Source organism: Microtus pennsylvanicus, chromosome 21, assembly GCF_037038515.1.
Source record: "Microtus pennsylvanicus isolate mMicPen1 chromosome 21, mMicPen1.hap1, whole genome shotgun sequence".
Taxonomy (NCBI): domain Eukaryota; kingdom Metazoa; phylum Chordata; class Mammalia; order Rodentia; family Cricetidae; genus Microtus; species Microtus pennsylvanicus.
In genome coordinates, this window is record NC_134599.1 from 11878712 (window position 1) to 11904831 (window position 26120).

General features: G+C 44.7%; 1 protein-coding gene across 2 annotated transcripts in view; it reads right to left on the reverse strand.

Moving 5' to 3' along the window:
- The window catches only part of Cpvl (carboxypeptidase vitellogenic like), a 100795-nt gene that overhangs the window by 48344 nt on the left and 26331 nt on the right, over positions 1–26120 (reverse strand). The window contains exons 6-10 of one of the 2 annotated variants that reach the window (XM_075955332.1): positions 25098–25164; positions 11695–11817; positions 11192–11323; positions 8526–8624; positions 6816–6989 (exon numbers count right to left, since the gene is read on the reverse strand). In XM_075955332.1, the coding sequence (XP_075811447.1) occupies positions 6816–6989; positions 8526–8624; positions 11192–11323; positions 11695–11817; positions 25098–25164 (595 nt within the window). The remainder of the gene's footprint in view (positions 1–6815; positions 6990–8525; positions 8625–11191; positions 11324–11694; positions 11818–25097; positions 25165–26120) is intronic. The other variant, XM_075955333.1, reaches the window with a different exon arrangement.

A 26120-nucleotide genomic window follows, 5' to 3' on the forward strand; every position in this document is an offset into this window, starting at 1 on the left:
GATTTTTAGTTTTCTGGTGTTGTTCTTGCTGTAGATCTACATGCATTATGGTTGTACTTGCAATGCACCCTGGAGTTAGCTGTACTTATTTTGTAGGTGTATTTTGCTGTACTTAATCATTTATTAAGATTATATCTGCTCCTTTGTGCTGCCATTTACAACTTGCAAATGAGGAGCCGATTGTATTTAAATGGCTCCACTTCTGAGTTCTTTTCTGTTCTACAAATCTATTTGTCTATTCCACTGCCTCCTCTGTAGGAAGTCTTCGTAAATCCTCCAACAATGCATCTTTTATGTTGTATTGGTTATTATGAATATTTTGACTTTTCATATAAACTTTTGGATTCAACGTGTCCACATGTACAAAATAAGTTGCTGACAGATTTTGATCGGTATTAAATTGAAGCTACGGATCTAGGTGAGAAGAGTTGACATTCTGGTAATAGTAACTCCATGCACAGGCAAATTTTTCTACTTTGTGTTTTTTATCTTTCATCAGTTTTGTTATTTCACGTTTCACTACATCTGCACTTAAGTGTGTGTGTGTGTGTGTGAGTGTGTGTGTGTGTGTGTGTTGGCACAAATAGTACTGTTTTGATTTCAATTTCAAATTTTGTTTAATTTTTGCTGATAACTGAGAAGTGGTCAACTCTTGTGTATTTATCTCATATCCTACAACTCTGTCATGCTTAGTCAAAGGAGATAGTTCTATGCTGATTCCTTTGGATTTGCTACACAGCCCATCATGTTCATTATTTTACTCCCCTTTTTATTTATTTTCTCCTATTTTTAGTTTTGTTTGTTTGTTTGTTTTCTGTGTTTGGAGACAAGGTCTTGCTATGTAGCCCTGGCTGGCCTGGAACTTGCTCTGTAGACCAGACTGGCCTCAAACTCACTGAAAGAAACTTGCTTCTGTCTCTCAAGGACTGGGACTCAAGGTGTTGTCCACTATGCCTTGGTCCCTTTCATTTCATACAGCTGAATTTTCCATAGAATGTTTTTTCTTTCTCTTTGAAAACCTTCTTGCAAAGAGGATCTACTGACAGAGAATTCCTTTCTTTTTTTTGTTTGTCTAATACCTTGCATATTAGATATCTATTTTGTTTATTTGTTTTGCATTTATCCTGCCTGGTGTACTCTGAGTGGTTTACATACAACATTAATTTGCATAAATGTTCTGTCTTTAACTGCTTACAGTGTTGCTTCTGTTTCTTTCTAAAGATTCTCCCCTTGACACTGTCATTGCATAAAAGCTACCTTTTTCTTTCTCTTGTCACATGGAAACCAGACACTGTTCTGTGGGGTGAGGGCTGCTTTGTTCTGTTTCATATCTTGGTTTTTGAAGTTTCTATTCTTAAACTTAGTGATTCTTTTCTTCAGTGATACCCAGGCCGCTGATAAACCTACCAAAACTGCCTTAATTTCTGTCCTATCACTGATGTTTCTGTTTTTATTCTCAGATTTTCCACATCTCCATATCCACTACCCACCTGTTCATACGTTTTTGGCATTGTCTATAAAAGTCCTAATCACGTGTGTTCCGTTATGTTTTGAAATTTCTAGTTTGGAATGTTGCCGTTCTTGCCACGTCTCATTCTGGTTCTCATGAGTATTTAGTGTCCTCAAACTACATATGCTGCCTTTTGTTTTGCTTGTAAGTTTTTGTTGAAGGGTTGGCACTCTGTCCTTGGGAAAAAGACCCTGGGAACAGGAAGTGCATCACAGTCTCTACCTCTTAGGAACCTGTGCTTATGGACTGTGAACTTTATAGTTCTGGTTGCCCCTGCCACTCCCTGGTGGAGCAATATGGCTAGAGGGGGCTGCAGGTGGGCATAGATGCTTCCAGACCTAGGATGGATCGATTTAGCCCTTTCCAACTTTCTGCTGATAGGGAAGTGATACTCATTTGCAGAAACTTTTCTTCCATGTTGGCATTGTGGTCTTTTCCCAGGTCATTGCCAAGGACTACAGTACTCTTGCAGTGCCCGAGTGACAGCAAGCTACAACTTCCAACCAACCATGCAGCTCCTGAGGCGACAGTTACCCAGCAGTGCACCACAGGACCATGGCTTTGGTTATTGCATTTTGTGATTTCATATCCACTAAACAATAAGAGGCATGAATCAGCGGATCTTTAGTTAGAGTGGTGTCGTGTTAGATGACTTTTCCAGCATGAGTGGATTGAGAAAGTTGAAGGTAGGCTGGACTGAGCACAGGTTGTATAAAATGCATTTTCAACAAGAACTATGCTTAGGGGCTGGAGAGATGGCTCAGTGGTTAAGAGCACTGCCTGCTCTTCCAAAGGTCCTGAGTTCAATTCCTGGCAACCACATGGTGGCTCACAACCATCTGTAATGGGGTCTGGTGCCCTCTTCCGGCCTGCAGACATACAGACAGAATATTGTATACATAATAAATAAATAAATATTTTTTTAAAAAAAATAACTATGCTTAACCTGCCTTGTTTTTTGCAGGGGACAGGGAATACCATCTCATTTTAAGTCAAGGAGAAGCACTCGTAGGCTACAATTGAACTCCAATAGGTTTGGTGCTGGGAAAATAGTTGCTTTCCTGAGTAGATCTTGTTAAGAGCACAGCACTTGGGCAATGTTTCCCCAACCCCTCCTCTGACATCATAAATGCCAAGGATCTCTCCTGCCCCCAATAGTCGCTGGGGAGCTTGGATGAAGTCCTGAAAGTAAAATTTACAAACATGCCCAGCCCAGCCTGGCTTAGCTGGGTCCCCAGTGTTTTGACTTCTATACTCCTTGCACTGGCCTCCAGCCATGTGCCGATCAAGGTTCCATTTCCTACTAAGGCCCTCCTTCTACAGAGATTCCTCTTCCTGGGGTTGTGTTCCAGACAGGGAGGGATGACTCTCTTTATTTGCCTTCAATTTGGAGTACAATGGATTTCTCTGTCACCTCATTTTCTTCACAGTTTTGAGAAGAGCGTTTACCCTGTAGGGATGGCATGGTGATCTCTAAACTCCTCAAGTTCTAACAAGAAAGTGGGTCCCTGTGAGACCTTTTCTGCTTTTGTATTGGGGGGGTTCTTGTGTAAGTCTGTGTGCATGTGTGCAGGCATGTGTGTATGCATGCATGTGTGTGTGTGCATGTGTATGTGTGTGTGCGCGTGCGTGTGTATGTACATGTGTGTGCGCAAGCATGTGTGTGTATGTGTGTGTGCATGCGTGTGTATGTGTATGTGTTTGTGCATGTGTATGTACATGTGTGTGCAAGCATGTGTGTGTGCATGCGTGTGTGTGTGCATGCATGCGTGTGTGCATGCGTGTGTGTGTGCATGCATGCGTGTGTGCATGCGTGTGTGTGTGCATGCGTGTGTGTGTGCATGTGGAGGTGAAACAATAGCCTCAGGGTTAACCCTTGACCTCCATCTGTTTTGAGGCTGGGTCTCTGGCTTGCTGCTGCAGACTCCAGCCTAGCCGATACACCAGATTCTGGGAATCCTTCTACCCCCCAAATCCCATCTTGCTACGGAAAACAGGGACTACACAGAAGTGGGTTCTGAAGATGCGTTCTCAGCTTCTCACACCTACACCTGCGTGATGGGGTGTTACCCACTTATATCACTTCTTCACTCTCAAGGTACAGTGGGCTCTTAGATAATTTGGCTAAAAGTTCTTGGTAAGCGACTATGGTTTTCAACACCTTTGCCCACCAGGGACTGTTGTAAATATAAGCACAAGGAAAGCTCACACTTTTTCCCCGCCCATTTTCTAACAAGGAAACTGAGTCGCCGAGTTAAACAGCCACTCCAAGGGGACTTCACTCTGTCCTAGCTGACCCTGCAGTGTGTGCTCTATCTAGACCACTACGCTCTTTTACTACACGATCCCTAAACATCCTCATGACATTCTGACCTGATTTAATCAGAAGGAGATTTAGATCATCCCACAGATTATTCTAGCTGTCTGTATCTCTGTTTACCATTCCGCCAGCCAAAGTCGTGGCATCTGCATCTCCTACTGGTCATTCCAAGAACATGGCTGTGCTCTCATTGGTTTGCGTGGAAGCTGAGGTTCACATAGAGACACAAACAAGAAAAACCCCAGCACAGACACTCCTGAAGGTCTTCCTCATTCAGCCAGACACTGACGGAAGTGAAGACAGTACTGGGGAAAGTCTCCCGTGTTCATATGAGTGGAAACGGGCTCGCTGCCTTCTATGACAAATTAGAGCTGAGTCTTAAGTAAATATAACTTTAAGGACACTAATGTCTTAAGCCAATCTATGTTGTTCTGGTTCTGTTATATACACATTGAGGTTCGCCATCAATCGCGGACGAGCCAACAGCAATCGCTGCCAGGAGGGTGCTGCCAGCTGTCTCATGAATGCATGGTCTGTTCCACGGCCGCCCTGTTTAGCTGAAGCTCAGACTGACTGCACAGTTCATTCTTTCTTCATGGCATCACGCATTATCTGCCCCGCTAAGCTATTTTCTTTTGCTGGAAACTAATGCTTGAAACATACAGAGAACATTCGTATTTCATTGACGTTCACACTTGTAGGTGGTTGGGTCTGAATATTTCTGTCTTTCCCTCCAAATTCATATGCTGATAGCTAATCTCCAACGTGGGGACTAGGAAAGGAACTGAATCATGACAGTGGAGCTCTTGAGGATGGGATTAAACCCTATAAAGGAATTCCAGCCAGGGAGGACCCAGCAAGAAGGCGGCAGGAGGCTGACTCACACTAGAACCCCAGCACTCCCAGCAGACAGCAGTGTCTGGCACTGTGAGCAGTCAGCTTTTGTAGAATGGAAATTCTCCAGTCAAGTGTTTTGTCATGGCAGCCAATGAGATTCGAGACAGGCGATTTGGGTTATAGGGGTAAGAAGGGGAGATGCTAAAATATCCAAATGTGCTCTAGTCAGGGTACTTAGTCCCTTTATCATCCAGGGATCAGCTTGAGATGACTGGGCAACGTTTGGAGCATTATACCCCCCAGGAATTCTGTAGGCTCCATCCTAACCTCATGTGCTTGAGAAAGGACCCAAATCCAGGTGTGTGTGTGTGTGTGTGTGTGTGTGTGTGTGTGTAGATGTATCTCCATCCATCCCAGGACCCAAATAATAAAGAACAACATTGGTAGTTCTTTTCAACAGAACCACTTTGGATATTTTTATGGTATCTCTAACTTTTTATGTCTTCAAAGACAAGTGTTAAGTGCTTTTTGGTTTAATAAATTCAAAGACAATAAGTAACTAGTTAGTTGTGACAGGCTTTCTGGGTATATTTTTGACATAGCTAAGGTTTCTCTTTTTTTTTGGTTTTTTGAGACAGGGTTTCTCTGTAGCTTTGCAGTCTGTCCTGGAACTAGATCTTGTAGACCACGCTGGCCTCAAACTCACAGAGATCCGCCTGCCTCTGCCTCCCAAGTGCTGGGATTAAAGGCGTGCGCCACCACCACCCGGCTACTAAGATTTCTTTTATTCATTCCTTAGTCATGGACATGTACTTCAGGTCTGCAGCTGCATAGGTGTCAGGACAAGACCCAGGATTGCAGCAGCATGTTAGAAAGCTCACCCAATGGGAAATCACTTGGAGAGAATAGACCAAGAAGAGACGAGTATCATATTTTCTCAGCAGAGCCGAAAGCAAGGATGGTTGAAATGCAGGCCTGATCCAGTGTGGTCCCTTCATCCCTAGAGGGTAGGGTTTCATTATGTTCTGATGGCTAGTAGACATTACACAAATGTTAAACCCCATGTGCTAGGGGAAGGACCAGAAAAGGTGAACCTTCCAGGCAGGAATATTCTGAAACACAAGCTGGTAAGTATGCACGCATTTAGAAGCTTCCTGCACCAGAGTGCACACAGTACACCGAGAATCCCAAGGACCATTCCCTCACAGACATCATAGAAGTGAATGTTCCCCATGCTGGAAAGGAGCAGTAAAGGCTGTGAGTCTCCTGAAGCAGAATGTGGACAATTTATGAAAAATGAAGATTAAATACTTTGAAGACAGAACCTATTTGTCTAATTCGCACAAGGTGCCTTACGGACCACTGGCTGCTTGGCTTTGGTTCATTTTGGGTCTCTCTCTTGCCTCTTCCAGATAAAAGGAGGAAGCTTCAGTGAATACAATCCATCCTCATCTCTGCACTCATCCTTCAGGGTTACCCTATAGACCATCCCTAGGATGCAGGGACAGTGGTGAGAGAGTGGTACTAGAAAAGGAACAAAACACAAGGGACTTCTTGCTAGGTCACTTGCTCTTAGCATCCTTCCTCCTAGTGGGGGACCAAGAGGCGGTTCTCTGTGACTTCCACTGGGGTTTCCTGTGGCCAACGAATTGGAATATGTCGGCCCTAAACGCAGTCAATCCCTGCCTTGCTCTGTTTAGAACAGAGTTTTTGCTCGCTCCAATACAACAGCCCAGCAGGACTGCGCTTGTGGCAGATACAGGAACAATATTCACTGATCAAAGCCACTGAGAGCAATTCTTAAGACGCAGCTGTGGATTAACCATGACGAAGTTGTCATTCACATCATAGAGCAAACAAGGACAACTGATCGTCAGACAAGGCTTGGCATCTTCTTGGCTTTATTTCCCTTAACTGGCAAAGTATAAGGGCTGGTGCATGCCACTGGGAATTTCGTTTTAAAAAACAATGAAAAGGACAACTCAGAGAAGTAAAATAAAGAAGGATATTTCTATTTTATAACTAGAATACATGATGTGTTTTTGAATGGAAGAAGTAAAATAGGAACTAAAAGGAAGTTCCCTTGGCTCACAGTGGCCCAGGAGTTCTTAGCTAGACCCCCTCTCTGCGCCCAGGTTCCCTGCTTACCTTGTAGTGATCCATGATCTCAGCTAGCCAGGGCTTCACCGACTGCAGTGTGTCCTCTCGCAAGTACTTCTCGACATCAGCACCGTCACTGAAAGTCTGGTTTCCCACATGGATGGCTTCTCTCACTTGTGGGAGTGACAAGAATTTCCCATAGTAACTTTGTTCCTCGGGATCCTGGCAGAAGAAACATCAGAAGGTGTCCTGGAGGGAGGATGCCAGGCAGGGCTACAGGAAAAGCTGAGACTATCTCACAGCACACAGCACAGTAAACAGGAAGTAAACAGGACACGACTGAACTGTTAGCACATCCTCATGCTTGACATTTTAATGGGGCACCTAGTCGGGTAAGAGGAATCCCTTCACTGAGGCCAAACACAGAATCTCCTGCATTTGCAGTCAATATCCAATTTGCCTGGGGAATGGATTTTCTTTCTCCCATTAATCTTTGCAACCTTGCCATCCAATTAGTCAGCGCATTGGCAAGAATGGCGGAGGAAGGAAAGACTACATAAGGCAATCGTTCCCTGACCTTTTAACTGAGCAGATGCAGCAAGATGGGTTAAAGCCACAGCTTACTTGCCATTGTCTGCTGTTCATTAAGATCTCTCTGTCTCATCCCTCTTTCCCCCACAATCAACTGTTCATAATTTATGGGGGAATTATATCATATGCAAAAACTACTGATACTTAATAAAGACATAAAACAAGTTATCCACAGCCCTTGTTAAAAAGCAAAAGCAAACAAAATAAAGCCCCCTTAAAGTCTCTGTAATAATTATTAAAGTTTAAAGAAAAAGGAGCAAATATTATTCATTATTTTAAAAATCCTCCAGGTTACAAAAATACTGTTTTGGATTTATGTTCAACAATTCTGTGCTTTGCCAGCATTTTTTTGGTTTGGTTTTGTTTTGTTTTGGCTGTGAATATATGACTTTCTGCAGAAAAAAACATTGTAATCACAAGTTTGTTTCTCTGCTTCCTGCCATGTTTCGTTATTGTCCAAAACCACAGGGCTGGGAATCCCACCAAAAGGGACTTCAAATTTTACTTACAAATGGCTCATAAATAAGGCAATTGAAAAACCAAATGTGTTGTCCTGTGCAATAGACAGAGACCACACATCCAAACTGCCAAGCGGGCTCTCCTTCTCTTACTCATTTAACGCTACACAAAAGATGTCAACTCTGGCCTGCTTTTATGAAAGAAACGACTTGAATACTTTAAAAAAATATTCCAGAGGCCTTGAAGTGAGGGCTGTCCTAGATGCTCTAAACACCTCAAGTTAAAAGTAAGGCAAGGCAAATATTTTCAGAGAGGCTTGGCAGTGTTGATTACCTAAGCCATCTTAAGTGCAGAACAAAGAACTTGGATGTTTTCAAGAGACTCATAGACTGAAGCCTAGACCCAGCACCCAGGGCTTCAGTCCCAGCCTGCATCTTTCCCAGAACTCCTCCTCCCAGGGCCAAGGTCTAGCAGGGACACTGAGTTAAAGAGACACCCTTCCGAGCTCTCTAGAGTTTCACACATTATGGATGGTGAGTTAACAAGCCCAATGGGAAACAAGCCCCAAGGCTTCAGGGCTAAAATGACGCAATACATGTTGGACATAGCCATCTAGTTTAAACTGAGCTCGATTTTCCAATCCGAGGCAGTTTGGTTTTGCCCCAAGGGTTAAGCAGGCATTACTGTTTTTTAACTTGTGGTCATTACCGTGCACTCTAAGAAGTTGTAGTAATTGGTGCATCCTGTCACATTCTGGAAGTAGGATAGATCGTTTGTTAAATCACCATCCAGCAGCTTATCCAGGATCTAGGTCAGAGACAGAGAAGGGAAGCACAGTGTCAGGGAGGGTTAGCAAGCACGACCCTTGATGTGCCATGCAGTCAGGACATTTTTCATTTTATCTTTGAGGATGTGTGTATCTATATGTGTGTGCTTATGTGTTTACATATATATAATTTGCATATGCACATATGTGTGCATGTAGACATGCATGCACACACATATGGAGGCCCAAGGATAGCCTTGGGTATCACTCCTCAGAAACTGTCCATTGTTTTATTTGAGACAGGGCCTCTTACCCACCTAAGACTCATCAAGTAGGGTAGATTGGCCTCCTCAGCCCAAGTCTATGCCACCATGCCCAAACTCTTGTTTATACATGGGTTATGGGGCTCAGATTCTGCATCTTTGGGATTGCATGGCAAACACGGCCAACTTAGCTACCTCTCCACCCCTATATTTAAAAACTTTTCTCATTTCACTTCCTGAACAGTTGTAACAGTCAAATGTCATCCCCCATAGAATTTATATTCCAGAGAAGCAAATATGCATGCCAAGGCAAAATGTATCCTGTGTTAGAGTCATACATGCATTGGGGAATGGTAAGAAGAAGAAGAATGGGAGGGATTATGGGTGTGTGTGCCTACATGTAGGGAACAATGAAAAACAAAGTTTCACTTGGAAGATGACACTCCAATTATGACCCATTGGCTCGGAGAAAGCCAGGAATATAGACAACCAGGGAAAGAATATTCTAGGCAGAAGACAATAAAACCAGATGCTTCAGCTTGGGAGTTTGCCTAGTGAAAGGAGTTGCCTCCACATGGTCCCTGGAACACTCGCCCATAGTATGAACAGAGGTGGCATGAAATGTGGGCTGAGACTCAGGGTCTTGGAGCTGGCAGAGGGCACCCATAGACTCCAATTTCCATCACCAACTGGGAAGGGTGGTCACCGTAGCTGTTGGTTTTTCTCCAGCCATTGGCTGCTGAACAAGAGCCAGCATAGAGGTGGCAAAGAAGGAATAGAACCAGGGTTGTGGCTTAGCCAAAGAAGTTGAAGGAAGCATTAGTGGAGGTTGGTGGCTGGAATGTGTGGATAGGCCTGGGTTTAGGTTGGGTAGTCAGAAAAATGAAGACTTAGGGTTTAGGGCTCACAAAGAGGTGGTGGCTAAATGGGCTGAAAGGGACTGGAACTGGACAATTGCTACAGCCAGCTCATTAACATAAGTGGGCTGGAGAGCTAGGATGGGGCAACTGAATAAAGGTATTTCAGCTTCAGACTGTGGGTGATGGCTCTGACGGTCCTTTGGTTGTTTATTTACTTGGTTGTTTTTCTGTTTTTTTTTGTGTGTGTTGTTTTGTAGTAGGAATAAGTAGAGTCAGTTTGCTGGGACTAGGCTGGTAGGTTAGTTGGTAAGGGGCTTGCCCCCAAGCATGAGGACCCAGGTTCAATCTTCAGTTCCCATGTATGCACCCTGGAGTAACGGTGTTCACTAATAATGTCAGGGTTTGGGTGATGGAAACAGGGAGATTCCTGGGTTCCCCGGCAAGTGAAAAACCCTACCTCAAAACGCCAAGTGGAGAATGAACACATCTGTCATCAGCTTCTGGTCTCCACGTGAGCATACACAAACACACACAAACACACATAAACACACACAAACGGGCACATGTGCAAACACAGACACATAAATATGAACATGTGCATGCACACACTAATTTTTAAATTAAAAAGTAAAACAATAGCTTTATCGTCACCAAGAAACAAAATCACTTGCCATCAAACAAGTAACGCAGCTAGTTTAGTCCGGGCTTTTGAAATCTACTTCCCAGCGTGTCTGACAGGATGGTCCCTAGAGAGGTGTGGCGAAAGCGCCAGAGGAAGATTGTTGACTTTGCCTTTGAATTGACTAAAAGATGCAAGTTCCTGTATCTCAGAATTAAGTGTAACCTTACACCTTAAATAACCAAAATCCAAAGAAAAACAAGAGGGTAAAGGCTCGAATCATATCATCAGTCTCATGTTCCACCATTAGGTTAACTGTGTGGCAATATTCACACACACACACACACACACACACACACACACACACAATTTCTGTTGCAAGATGTCTCCCCTTACACTACATTTTGTAGTCTTTGATCCGGCTCTTGCTGTCATGTGACTTGGGTTATACACAGGGTCACTTCTCCAGCGGAGGCCCTGCTTGTGGACATAACCCTCCTGAATGTTTCCAAGCATCTGCTGAAGCTTGGGCATCCACTTCCCTAGGTCACCTAGGTTCTGATTTCCATATGCTACAGAAGGCCTTCAGGTCCCATGCAGCATTTAAGGAAGTCAGAACAGCCAATGAAAGGCACAAAGAGGCAGGCCAGGATGGATGGTCTCGGGTTAAAAACACAGCCAAAGCAAATTCAGAGGAAGGCAGGGCGGGCTTTTCTTCATGCTCACCCATAACCCTCCTGACCCCTCAGCAGAGGAGGGGGTAGATACTATCCCGAAAGCTGGAACAGCATGGTGTGCCTCCTGACCCCTCCTCTCCTCAGATGGTTTTAATTGCTCAAGGGCAGCCTGGGGGCCCCAGAACTCACTTCAAAGGCCTTCAGCCACTCCTGCTGTTTGATGTGCTGTATGCACTTGCTGCACTGCTTATGGAAGTACTTTTGCTGCTCCTCGTCCAGCAGGCCGATTTGGAATAGGAATGTTGCATACCCTCCTATAATCTGGGGACAGAAGTGACACACATGACCACCAGAGACAGAAGGTTGGGACACCCCTTGCTTCAAGAAGAAGAAACATTTTTGCAATGATCTATTTAATTTTGGCTGGAATGGGTCAAACCAGACAACCATGCACACGGACATATACAACAGAAAAGCCACACATACAGCACAATATTCATATACATATGATCTGGTATTGTGCATAGGAGGCTGAAATGGTAAGAGGGCATACTGAAAAGTCTAGTTAAGCATTAGATTTGAGCTACGTTAACATTGTCGTTTAATAATGTTAAAAGTCAGACCTCAGACATTATTCAATTCACAGGAGTTAGTCTCTGCAAGGGGCAGATTGAGACAGAGAAGCCACCAACCGATTCGGGATCAGAGTATGCGTCTCCAATGGCGATTCCTTCCAGTTGGATCTTGAAGACCTTCGAGGGGTTGAGGGTGTGGATATAGTGCGCTATGGCCGGCACATATTTCCCTGCGTAAGACTGAGAAGCACAGGTGTCAACAATGACAGTCAACAATTGATCCACACACGTCGGCCTGGGCTGAAGCTAATTGACAATCATTCCCATCCATTTCTTCCACTCACTTTGAAGGCTCTACAGTAACAGAGGCCTCTACTCTTACGACTGTTCTCACACCGTGTGGCCCCAAGTGACTTGAAAAACCCATAAATACCACGTTATCATGGGACAGTCTAATGTCCTTCCAAAACAAAAAGCCCTAGAGCACTGGATACAATCCTACCACCCACTGGGTGTCTCTTCCCAGGGCCTTCTAGTCCAACGTTGACTAAATGAAAGGGGGAAAAAAATATCAAGTCTAAACCTAACTAAGACTTAAAAATCTGCATAAAAAAGCCAAATTTGCAATAAGCATGTATTTAAGGAACAGGAGAAGAGGCAAACAAAGTAATATTGGTCACATATTACTTTTATAGCCAGCCTTTTATAGCACAGGATCCTTTTTCTTTTCTTTTTTTTTTCTTTTTTTAAACCAACAGTTACTGCTTTGCACTATTGTATTTTTCTGCTTAACACATGCTTTTATTACATGGCATTTTATTTATTTATTTTTAAATATTTATTTATTTACTATGTATACAATATTCTGTCTGTATGTCTGCAGGCCAGAAGAGGGCACCAGACATCATTACAGATGGTTGTGAGCCACCATGTGGTTGCCGGGAATTGAACTCAGGACCTTTGGAAGAGCAGGCAATGCTCTTAACCACTGAGCCATCTCTCCAGCCCCCACAGGATCCTTTTTCAAGGCAGATTATTGTATGGACCATTTTTCTTCTAACAAACGCAGTACTTCAACTTTTGAGCTATCTCAGGAAGTGCTAGTGTTGCTTCAGTTATACAGTCTTAAACATTTTATTACATATAATTTATTTGTGGGTGGAGATGAGTCAGAGGACAATTTGCAAGAGTCAAGTCTCTCCTTTCGCCCCATGGGTCCTAGAGATGAAACTTAGTCATCAGGCTTGGTTGGAAGCACTTTTTTCCCCGCTGAGCCCTCTCACTGGCCTGCTAAGCAATATTTGAAAGCACAGCTTTGATTGATTCCACCCAAAGTTGCCTCCATGGCTTCTCCGGTTGTTTATCCACCTGTAAACTCCATATGTTCAGAATGAAGCCCCCAACCCTGAGCCTTTCTGCAACCTCCCTTTCAATTCGTGTTTAACATTGTTCTAGATGTGCAGGTCAAACATCTCAGTGACAGTCTTTGTATTTCTTTCCCTTGCTCTCCTTACAGTCCATCAACTAGACTTAGCAATCCTAGCTAGCCCATCAAATGCAGCTGGAAGACAGTGTCTCCTTCCATGTCCGTGTCCCTGCCCTATTCCAGGTCATACTATCTGCAGCCTGGGTTACTGTTGCAGCCTCCATACTGACCTTTGGCCCTTCAGGCCCAGCCACTTCATTCTCTGGACAGTAGTACCTCTAAAATGCAAGCCAGGCCATGCTCTTCCTCTGCTTAACTCCTTCTGTGACTGCACTGGTATAAAAGCTAATGCGATCCACTTCTTCCACCAGTCTCACCCGCAAGGTTACCTTCTTACTCGATCCTTCCCAGGCCTACTGGGGACCAGACTGCTCCCTGTATGCCCCAGGGCCTTTGCGCTCACATCTCTCTCCACCCTGAATGCTTTGGCTTGAGCCTCATTTCTTTAAGTGAGGCCACCGAAGCAATGTCTTTTCTGGCCACTAACTAAAATTTTTATTAGTCCTGTTTTCTTCTTTGGGATCCTTTCTTTCCCTCTTAATCCTTATTCTTCCTCAACAAACTTATCTACTCATCACCTTACACCATTGTGCCTGCTCCCACCCTTGAAACTGCAGGAACATTGACATAAGCATCTGCTGTGCATATTCTTTTTCTTACTGCCTGATGCTGTTAGCGTTCAATAAATAGTTGCAAAATTAATGAGTCCGTGTGCATTTGGAAAAGAGCAATGCGCAGGCATTCATGGTAGACAAGTGGCCTTATGCGGGTATCTGTGAATTCACAGACCTTCTATGGCATCCCCATGCTCTTCCCAGGCTTGGAACATCTGGCTGCTCTAAATTGATCTCCATTACAGTCATAATCACAGGAGGGAAACACCACTGTTCTCATTTCAAGCAAGGACCCAGGACTTGGAGAGATTACGTGGTAAGAGTCAGAATCACTCATGGGCTGACCCACTCCAAAAGTTGAACCTCCCTTCAGGCTGATAAAGGTAGGTAATTCACATAACTTATTCGAGATCTTGTTTGCACAGCCCTCTTGTGTAACAGCAGTTACTAAGGTAAAGTCGGGAATCAAAACACTTCCAGAATTCATTCTTAGGAATCTGTTTTCGTTTCATTATGGCAATAAAAAGATGGGCTTTTATGTCTGAAGTTTGGTTTGCTGCCTAACTAGGCAATATGATCTTGTTAGTGGAAATAAGTGTAGGAGGAGGCCGCTTGTTGGTTCCCGGCCACTTAGCCCCTAAATAATCACACAGAAACTATATTAATTAAATCACTGCCTTGCCCATTAGCTATAGCTTCTTACTGGCTAACTCTTACATATTAATTTAACTCATCTCCATTAATTTGTGAATCGCCACGTGGCTGTGGCTTACCAGTAAAGTTCCCAGCATCAGTCTCCTGCAGGCTACATGGCTTCTCTCCGACTCTGCCTTCTTTCCCAGCATTCAGTTTAGTTCCCCTCTACTTTCCCTGCCTAGCTAAGTTCTGTCCTGCTATAGGTCCAAAGCAGTTTCTTTATTTATTAATGGCAATCACAGCACACAGAGCGAAATCCCACATCAAATAAGGGAAGAGTTATCAAACAAATGTCTATAAGAGAACACATTTTCCTGGGTAATCACTTTGCTGATAAATGTGTCACCCAGCCTTCAGTCAATAAAGGCTTCTGGGACAAGCCATCTGTCAAGACCATGAAGCTAGATACTTGGAGGAGACACAAAAATGAACAAAGCACAAGCATGCCCTTAGAAATGTCACAGTTACTTCTAAAGAATATTATAGAAACCATGTCTCCCACCCACCAAAGCAAATATATGATTCATGAATTATACTCCCATGATGTGCACAATGACCAGGGCAAAACAGGCCCACACAAGCTCATTTGATACATGACTGATGATCTCACATTATCTGTAATTATTTTTCTCCATAGAAATTGATACAAATACTAAAAAGGTATATAATGAGTAATAGTATCTCCTGGGTTGTCTTCATGTTACATTTAGTAAATGAAACATACTCTGAGATAGAAGGCCATGTTCTTTACATAGCTATGTACTCACTGGTGGTAATTTAGCTTAAATCCCCCAGTGCATTGCTGTAGTAAATCCTACAGCCAGTAGCCTTTAAGTTAACTGCCCACTGGGGCGTGGCCTCTTCTACAATTTATGCAGATGAAAAGCATGTGTCTGGCCTCTTCTCCCCCCCCCCCCCCCCCGCTGTGGGATTTGGTTGCTGTTCTCCATTCCATCAGAGGATATTGATTTGTGAATCTACCCCTAAATAAATAACCATCTATTATTCTCAATTCTGAGCTAGTGTGGGATTTCTTTTAAGCATCCTTCTTCAGTGTATGAAACATTCCTAACAGTCACTGAAGGTGGGACATAACTAGGTAAGAAATTAAAAAGCAGCCTATATTTTAGGACCCAGTCTCGATTTTGAGCTTCATCCATGAACCAAACGTTTTCACTCACCCTAGTATGAGTACACGCATAACAAACCTCATTTTCTTCTATTTGAAACAATGAAATGAGGTCTGTGCCTGTCAATGGCATACATAGCTGGAGGTCTCCCCAGGCATAGCCGCTCCCAGGCTCTCATTTCTCCTAGCAAATCACATTTCAGTCAGTGGTCATGGAATGTCCTGCGGCTCTCAGATCCCATGCTGGGACCTGTTTTTTATCTTCTCCACACTCACTAAACAGACCACTCATGACAAAGGGGATGATGAGACGGATAATTCTGTAATCACTTCTCAAACCACCACCTTCTTCAGGATTCATCCCACATCCGATCTCCTAGTGATGATACTTACCTCTGTCTCTGTTTTTGATGCCTGCCACACTCTTCCTTGCTCTCTGTTGGTGTGACGACTCCTTCATTGTCCTGTCCCATAGGCTGAGTGACTCAGACTGTCACCCAGTCGACAATTGCAGGATTATTTTACAGGGAATCAACGCATTACAGTCAGACTTCCATTATTTTTACCTTCCTTGTTAAGATATATTTCTTCGTGTTTGCGAAAACAAACTTCTTGTTCCGAAATCATTTATTTCTCAGCTTAGCATCTCACTATCACAAGCACTTGGGAAACAACGGGTTAACAAATCAAGTATATTTTGTTTTACCACCCACAACTTCTGTATATATCTTATAAATAGTAAACTTCATGTCTGGGGAGAGCATCTGCCTTTGGGTCAAAATCAGACTGTGGTTGCCTGTGTTATTACTTTAGACCTGAACATAAGAATGCTTGCTCCTTTGTTTCTGAGTTATTCCCTTAATGATGACAGTAGTGGCCTCAGCCAGAACTCCAGTTCTGAGTCTTCCCTGACCTCCCAATGGCGCTTCTCAGTGTGGCCAGAAGCAGGCCAATAAAGCCTATGAAGTCTGCAAATTAATACTATCCTTCCACCCCCATATCCAAGACTGGTCTTATAAAAACTCAGAGCAACATCAAAGTCATTCTAAAATGGAAAGGGGAGAAAGCTGCTGCTGGGAACAGACACACTGTGTTAGCTTTTGTCAGTGACCTTTCACCTTCAAACAAAGAACTTGGCCAGATAAGCATATATGCCTCACACCACAACTCAAGCAAAGTTAGTAATCAGCACATCTGGATCCCAGCCTCGCCTCGGTATGCCTCTCTGATATTTAAGGGCGCTGCGAGCTGCCAATTCTAGCGATGCTTGTGCTTAGCTCACGTCCCCCATGGTGACTGTAATCACACTCACCTCTGGCAAGAAGGACCGGGGACAGCAGGCTGTGTTTGTTGGTATTTGCTTTATTTGCTGGAGCTCAAAGAAGCAATAAAGCTCTAATGCTGCTCCTATATCAGAAGCGTGGCCAAGTTCGGCTCTCAGACTTTTATTTTGCCAATGAGAGGAGGGTCTTAACATCACAGCTGAATGGAGTTCTGACCCTTGGTCTGCCATCCCTGGGAATACTTGTACAGTGTTGGGAACAGCTTCGTGGAAATCACGCGAAGAGCTCACTGTACTTGTAAAAACAGTCCGCAGAGGATGTCGTGCTCTCTTAATTCTCCAGATGTGTAAACAGACAATGAGATTCAACTTAGTTGTGTATTCCTTCTGAACCTCTCCCTTCTTGCAGGTTTCAGCAGCATCCACAGCTGGCTTACCGTATCTCTGCCGCCCAGGTACTTTTAAGAGAAGGGGAACTATTTCATAGCTAAATCCAAGCTTTGATTAGCTCCTTCCAAGTGGGGGTGGGGTAGACAATAACGTTACACTGGAAACGACACCCCTTTACATAAATGGATCCAAGGATTCTGGTGCTTAAGCCGCCTTCACCCACATCTGTCAAAGTTTAGCTTTTTAAAAGACCAGTGCAGTTATATTTACTCACGGCCTTGCTTCTAGGCATCAACATTGGGATAAAGCCAATGCCTTACCAGCCGTGATAAGCAATGGCTTTTCAAAGAGAGACAGCTGCCCTGGACATAGTTCCTTCATTCAGAGTTGGGCATAGTTCTCATTTCTACCTGGTAGAAAAGACCATAGGGTTTGCAACCTCAGTGGAAGTGAACTGAACACCCCGAGGTCCCCCTGAGCACCCTGTCCTGCTCTGCTCCCATTTCTCCAGTCACTCAGCTGGCCAAGACACCTCTGAGAAGAATTCATGACCGCGCTGAGGGAACTCTGTGTCTCCAGAAGAGGGCATGTTATCTGCCTGTCTAGAAAGAGTTGTACAATGCCCTGGGACAAAGTTCTTCCTGTGCACGGGCTCTGGAGCAGCCACATTCACTTAAGGGCTTAGACGGAAAGAACAGGAAAGCTTCAATGCCGTGAACAGAATTCTACACACATTCCGAAAACACAAAGAGAGCCCCCAAAGGGGCAAGTAAATAAATAGTCAATACCTAAGTCTAATGGAATAGCCCAATCAAGATGAGGCCAATGCAAACCTGATTTCGTCTAGCCTTGGGGTAGGTAGGATCTCACTTCAGCGCAATGTGGTGGTTTGAAAAAAAAAAAAGGCCCCCAAAGGGAGTAGCATTATTAGGTGGAGTTTTGTTGGAGTGGGTGTGGTCTTTCAGAAAGAAGTGTGTCACTGTGGAAGCGGGCTTTGAGGTCTTATATATGCTCAAGCCACATACAGTGTCTCAGACCACTCCTTCTTCCTGCTGGTCAAGATGAAAGAACTCTCAGCTCCTTCTCCCCCTCCAGGTCTGTCCGTAGGATGCCTTGCTTCCCCCATGATGATAATGGACTAAACCTCTGAACTGTAAGTGAGCCACCACAGGTAAATGGTGCCTCTTCACAACAATAGAAACCATAACTAAGACACTCAGCACCATTATTTTCTCCGCAGAGAGAAGTTGTAACTTCAAACGGACAGTTTGTAAAATAAGCAAGTGATGCCAGCCCTTCAGCGTGGTGGTAATCTCCACAGCTTCCTAGACATTTCTAGACCATGCGTCATCTAACTTTGAGAGCACACTGCTGCAATTAAAAGGGGAGCTTTTAACAAGAGGATGATGTTATCAGCCATCTCTTTCTCTTGACTATGCACTTAAAGAGGAAGCTGCAACATCTACGGGCATAGAACTGTAGGGAGCAAGAACATTTTGATCTGTCGCCAACTTCTCGTCACACCGACCCACACAAAGGTACATGTTGACTTCCAAATGAGAGGTAATTTAGTTTTAATACTAAGGGTGTGTCTTTAAAATCACCCACCAGCGACAGGTATAGGGACACAGGATGCATCCTCTCCCTTTCTTATTCTGACCTCAAAGCTTACTGGGAAAGCCCAGCTTGCTGCCAGCTGACTCAAGCAGATGAATAAACTCCTTTGTTTAAAAGGGAGACTCCAGTTAATTTGACTTGTAAATAGTGAGTATGAGCAAACCGGGCCACGGGCACAGACCAAGGCCTTTGTGCTCTGTAGATAAAATTTAAAAGGTTGAAGCTGCTGAAGTGATTTACCTTGGAATTGCCGGTCCCCACCTTGGGCATCTCTAACCAGGAGCCAGTGCTGTACCTAGACTGGACTACGCGATCCAGCAGGACAGCTCAGTTTAGACAAAGCTTATGACTCTGTCTATGTAACTCACATTCTTCTCCATGCAACTTGAGAATCAGTAAATACGTACTGATTTGATTTGGATATATTCTCTGAAAGCCGGAGGCCCAACTTGTAAACATTTCCATATGCCCTTGTTCAGTTCTTCGGGTTTGCAGCTTAAACCTTGATTTTTATAATATTAAACTCATTAAACAGTCACAAATCCGTTCTCAATTCTAAAAGAAAATATTGGCAACTGCAGATGGCTGTAATTGAAAATAGACGTTTGTCATGGGCTGAAGAGTTAAACCAGCTTGAACGCTATCTAATAAAATCCAGCAAGTTCCAGGGCCGAGAAATAATTGCATTCCAAGGACTTCCAGTCCTTCTATCACTTGAAACTTTCATTTGCTCTATAAAACTTTATGATCAAAGCCAAGTCTTTGTGATTAAAACTAGGTCTTGGCCAGAAAGACAGACATCCGTAGAGCTGGAAAGCCTCTTCCCACTTGTAGAGTTAGAACCCTAGAGAGATGCAGGAAATACTAACAGGGGTGTCGGACTCCCTTCCAGAAGAGGGTCAGTGCTGAGGGAGGAGACAGTTCCTGGAGACAATTTGGTTTCCAGAGAGCACCTCCTCGTGCAAGGCTACATAACCTACAGTCGACGTCAGCATTCCAATCCTTTGCCCTGGAGTCTCATCACTAGGTTCCAATTTTGGCTTTTTCACTCTCTAAGCTAGGTGACCGTGGTAAGACATGCTTAGGCTAAGTCTCAGTCGCTCCATCTGTAAGACTGGAATAATTATAAGGAGGCTGCTGGGACTGAGTGAAGCAATTCATTTAAAAGTACTCATGGCTGCTGTGCGTTCCACTGTGAGCAAACATTCTTCTAGCCCTCCAGTTTGGTGACCCCAAGACTGGAGTAATAAGGTCCAGAAGGCTGGCAGAGATGACCCTTGGCCTGCCGCTAGCATGGTGCCCCCACTTCACCTCACCTGTCACCCCATCACTTCCTGTCAGCGCTTGTGAGTTGCCTTTTATTAATATCTTTCCAAGGGTCAGCCCTTTTCTTAGTTCAAACATAACTATGCTAAGAGGGAAAGACGCTGGGTGCAATTGATCCCATTGTTTCTACTGAGCCGTGAGCCGGGAGCCGGAACGAAGAGAAAGAGCAATGTGGTTGGAGGGGGAAGAAGAGGGAGGAAGCATCCTGAGTCTGAGCTTGCCGAGGAGAGAAGTCTGGGTGTAAGTGGGGGGATGAGCAGAGAGGGGATGGCAGATGGGAGAGTCGCCAGAGATTTGGGCAGGAGGAAGGGATGACCAGGAGACAGAAAGTAGCTGAGGAGAAATACTATTGGTGAATTTTGTGTCTAATAGCAGCCTCTCATGAAGCCACCCTGTATCATACATTTAGCAAGAGCTTAACACTGCATAAGAAAATATGAAACAAACATGGCTGTCATGTGCTGGGCTGTCCCCTCGGCCCATCGGACTGTAATAACTTCAATGAGGCTGTCAGGCAAAACATGATCCTGATAGGATTTTTCCCGTGCCGGTGAACATCAACTACCTCCATTGGACTTATTAACTAACACAAAAGTAGATCCAAAGTTCTGCCTGTATTTTGTCCTCAATTTGGCTATGGCCACAAACCTCTTCCGCTATGAGGAAGAGGTGCCCAGTTTTAAGCACGCATCCTGCCATTTGGGAAGCATCGCCATTTATAAAACCACCCAGACCACAGCTTTGGGTCTTTGCCTGAACTGGTACATCCAACCACATGCTCTGACCCTGGAAAGTGTCTCTTCCTCCTGCCACCTGCCTGCGTTCCAGTTAGGGCTGTCTCCTTTAGTGCCAAGCCCATCCTGTGGAAGCTGGAGAGGGTACTCCAGTGCATCGGGGCCCCGAGAACAAGCGCTTTCTCACTAATAGTTACTGCCTTGGGAAGGCTAACACTTTGAAAGAAAGCTAATCACGGGAATTAAACACAGCTTGTTTCTTTTTGAAGTAGTTTTTTTTTCCTGCCTCAAGGAGGGTGATTTACAGACACATTTGTCTCTCTTTAGAGAAAATTAACTCCAGTTGGCGTTCTGGGCGGAGATGAAGAGAAGAAAGGGGGAAGAGACTTCTCCCTCGTCGTTCACACCCACAGCGGACCCACATTGCTCTCCCTGCTATGCCCTGCCAGTGGGATGTGGGTGGGTCCTCACACATGCTGATGCATATAAAGCAAATCAGCCGGACTGCTAATATGAGCTTCAAGGCTCCTTTATCTTTTAGGTGAAACAAATGCTTTTTAAAAATGCATTTGGCTGGGAATGAAGCACAGCGGTAGAGGGCTGGCTTATCATGCTTAAAGTCACGGGTTAGATTTACACACACACACACACAGAGTGTGTGTGAGAGAGAGAGAGAGAAAGAGAGGGAGAGAGAAAGAGAGGGAGAGAGAGAGAGAGAGAGAGAGAAACTCTACATAATAGAACAGGCAATGCTATAGACATACACTGAGCAAGCAGAGCTTCTATGAGTACCTTCTGGCCTGGTCTATCTGCCTTGGGCCATGTGCTTTGAACCCTAATGGAGGCATCATGTGCTGGGTGCTCATTACAGCCAGCCACTATTTGAAATATCTAAGGAGGATTATATAATTAAACATTCAGACATTACTATGTAGTAAGTGCTATTATCATTTTCAGACTCTCTCAGACCAATGCAGCCTAAAACCCCTGGACGGCTGCTGCGGCCCCAGACCTCTGGACGGCTGCTGCGGCCCCAGACCTCTGGATGGCTGCTGTGGCCCCTGTGTGCAGGCTGCTTTCATTCCTGGCCCATAAATGTAAAGGGTGCTCTACCCCACATAACATACAATGGAAAGCAGAAAAACTGAGTTTATCCATTATTTTTCAGGACTGAATCTACAAATTTGCTGCTGTTGTTTGTTGCAACTCCCTGAGAAGAACAAATGAACATTCGGAAAAGGAAGGGCTTTCCTGAGCAGTTTGGTGAAGGGTTGGAAAGAGGCAGGGAGGGTTGGTGGTATGTTCAATCTGAAGGCACACAGAGATGCTGGAAGATTGAATCTGGGTGTCTGCCCCTGAACTTTTGGGTTTTATTGTTCTTGCTGCTGTTGTTTTGTTTTTGTTTGTTTGTTTGTTTTTTAAAACAGGGTTTCTCTGTGTAACCTACCTAGATGTCCTGGAACTATCTGTAGACCAGACTGGCCTTGAACTCACAGAGATCTACCTGCTTCTGCCCTCCCACCCCTACCCCCCGTGTGCTGGGATTAAAGGTATGCGCTACCCGCGCCAGCTGCCACTGAATTTTTAATAAATAAAACAAAACAACCATGGGGATTGATTTCAAAACTAAGCAACCCCTGGGATTGCAAGGTAAAAAACCAAAGACTCAGAGAGGTTAACACCTTGCCTGGAAACATCCACCAAAACCCAGCTCTCCAATTAGCTACCCAGAATTCCTCTACTTTATTCCAGCCCAGAACTATTATTATCAGCCCAGAATTCTACTCTCCCTCGTGGCCTTAGAAGACAAACAAAACAGAGCATGTGAGACCGGAGAAGTGGGGCATTGCTGCTTGGCACTCTTCTTTCTTCAAAGGCATGTAACTTCTAGAATAGGCATGTCCATCTTGTAGTTGTAGGGCTGCGTGGAGCCAAACACAGAATCATCAACATACTTAACACATGAGGTCTCATGTTTGTCTTTTTGTTTTGTTGTTTTGTTTTGTTTTGCTTCGCTCTCAACTGTGAACTCTGAGGCTGACATAGCATCATCACAATGTCAGAAGGTTGGACACACGTGGACAGATCCACGGTGCTCTTCTGAAGCTGAGGCCACATGGTGGCTGCCTCTCTGCCCTGCTTCTCGCCCTCCTGCTCATCTTCCTTTATCACATGGAAGGCGCGGGTTTCTCTAAGAGTATTCATCCTGGCAGCAATGAATACAATTTTTTTTCTTTTCCCACACACATTTGGAAATGGCATGCGTGAAACCACAAGGCACAAATCAAATAGACAAGTCAGAAATGTCCGCCAGCGATTGGCAGCTTTGCCGAGCATCGTGGTGCACGACATCACCACATTATTTGTCGGACAAGGGATGCCACCCTGAGCAGACCAGTCTCCTGCTAGAACGGGGAAATGTGTGGCTTCCAGGGGAACTAGGAAATGACTAGGGTGTCACTTTCTGCTCCTTTCCCAACTTGCCTCTAAAATTGCTCAGAAGGTGAGGAGCAGCAGAAAACAGAATGTGCTTGAATACTGAACGAGTATGAAAAACAAAACCAAACTCAGTAGAGATGACTAAACCTTTCTCTCTGGCAGCTTAGAAAGAGAAGACAGGCTCAAATTCCTGGTTCCATGCTCGCCGTTCCCTAGGAATTTAGCCTGTGTTTCTCTTTCACTCCCTTCATATGCACATCTGTGGACCACTTGCCTGTCATCCTCCCAGCCCTTCCTTTGGCACCATCCCCTGGACCTTTCTGTGAACATCACTCATTCCAGAGTTAAGCCTTAGGGCTCAGAGGCTGACTCTCCCAGCACGATCCTTCCTCCCCAGGAGCATCAAGATAAACCTTGGTCACTGCTCTTCAGTCCATCCCTCCAGCCCAAGTTATTGGTTCCCAAATAGGGTAGGACCTAAAGCAACCCTCAGATTCAGGAGCATGGATAGACTTGCCCAGGACATTAGACATGCACCAGGGTGGGACACATGGGCTGTTTAGTATGGAAAGCACTTGCTTGAAAATGAGCTGAGATAAGAACAAAGCTCCAGGGACAGAGCAGCAAAGAGTAAGCAACTACGTCCTGATGAAAGAAGCATGGGGAAGCTTCTTTCTAACGACAGCGTCATTTTAAAGCCTTTAGTGACATAAAGTGGGATTGCACATAGGACAACACAATGCTGCTAGGAACCTTGCTCCTCGGTGTGGGAGAAGGTGCACACAGACATCCGTGGAGGGAAGATTGGAGAAGAGTCACAGAGTCCTAGCAACAAGGAGAACTCCAGGGCTCCAGCCTCAGCTTTTCAGGGCCAGTTTCCATTGAAATGAGCCAGAGTCCCTAGAAAAATGACTGATCCAGGACCAGCGCAGGCGATGTACAGGGCACTTCAGAGGCAAATACCTGTGACAGAGCAGGAAATACTCAAAAATGACCCAACAGCCAGCTTGAAGGGCCTTCCCAAGAGCAGAATCAGAACAAGCATAAAAACAAAAGTAATCGGTTTTGGTAGATGAACCAGAAATACCAAAGTTGGGGTCCACGGGGATATACAAGAACCTAGAGAGGAGACAGCAGGGATCAACTCTGTAGAAGAACGTGGGATGATGCCCATACAAAAGCAGATGAGAAAATTGTCATTTCACAACCTGCAGGCCAGAAGAGACACGGTTCATCGATGGATCTAAAACTGCAGAGAGACAGGCTTGAGGGACAAGCGGTTCGTGGGCTCGCGGGTTACTTGTGAATTACAAACAGAAGCAGGTGTGTTCAAGTGGTGAAGTCTAGCCGATGCCCCCTTAACCGAGTGATCAGGTTCGATCCCACCATAGGGACCAAGTGCCATGGTGTTGTTCCTGGTGGAACGCCTAGGAAAGCACACAGGCTCAGTCAAATGGAATCCTCACTGGATATGAACACCGAGGGGAGAGTAAGACAAGTTCCCAGTATTGGACGTACTATAGGCACCTGGTCCCCACTCCAAATCATTGTTATGAATGACAATAAAGATGGGCAGAAGATGGGAACATAGGAACCTGCTGCACCCATCCCAATAGGTGACCCTTCAATGAACCCCCGGGTGGAAACACATTGTTATAGAGTATATTTGGAGCATAACTGGGAAATTGGAAGAGTGGACTGACACACACACACACACACACACATGAATATGTTTGCTGTAACTGTCATCATATCGTCCAGTCTTTGTAATATTGGAGGTACCCAAGAAAATAAGACAGCAACTTACCTCCCCAGTGACATAAAAGCTATTCTTCGCATACTCGGGGAACAACTGGAAAAACTGAACCAGTGCACTGTGAAAGAAAGGACATTCAGGTTGACTGGGGAAATGAGTCAGGGCAGACTGGCTGCCATGCCTCAAAGGCTGGGCGCATGTGCTGTTTGCCATTATGCGCCCGCTGGGTGCACGAGCCCTGTTTGGAAGGCGCTAGCGTTGGTCTCCGGGGGTTTTTAGTCCCGAGTGGGTGGTAATATTGCCTTCCCCATGGATGGCTAGGCAAAGCAAATAGGTGGGCTGATGTTGCTATGCTCAGAAGTATGAACGCTGGACATCAACATTAGAAAGTTCTAAACTTGTGATTGCCACTTTGAGTCATTTAGCTGCTGGGGGGTCCTTATGTCCATGACACCAGCTTCTTACATATTGTTTGGCAAGTTTCATTTAAACCTCAATACTCTGTTAGGCCAGGTTTGTGGGAAGGCAATAGAAAGTTCTGCTTCTTATCAACCAACTGTTGCAGGGGATGCAGACGATTTCTACAGGAGTTCCCAGAACTCCAGTGTTCTAAGAACACCAAAGCTTGGAAAATAGAAGGGAGAGAAGGAGGAATGGAGGAAAAGAAAACAACCAGAATCCCATGGCCACTTGAGTGAGCCATGCTGAAATAAAATAGGCTGATGGGGGTGTTTCCCCAAAAGGAAGAGAAGACTAGCTGGCTTCTGACTTCTAAACATCTTTACCAAAGTCTTCCCCAAAAAGAGACAAAAGAAGAAAAAAAAAATCCACAAAACTCAGGCACTCTAGGAATGCCTTGACCTGGCGGCAAGGCCTAAGAGGCCAGGCAGGGTTTCGGGTCCCAGCTTCCTGCTGAGGGACTAAAAGCCATGAACCTTCCAGAGAAGATGAAAGGCAAGAAGTCTCTGAAAAGCCAGGAGTGGGAGAGAGTTCAAGGGTGACAGAAAGAAAAACTCAGTCATTATGACCACCATGATCCCTGTTAGACTGAACTTTCAAAGGCCCCATAAAAAC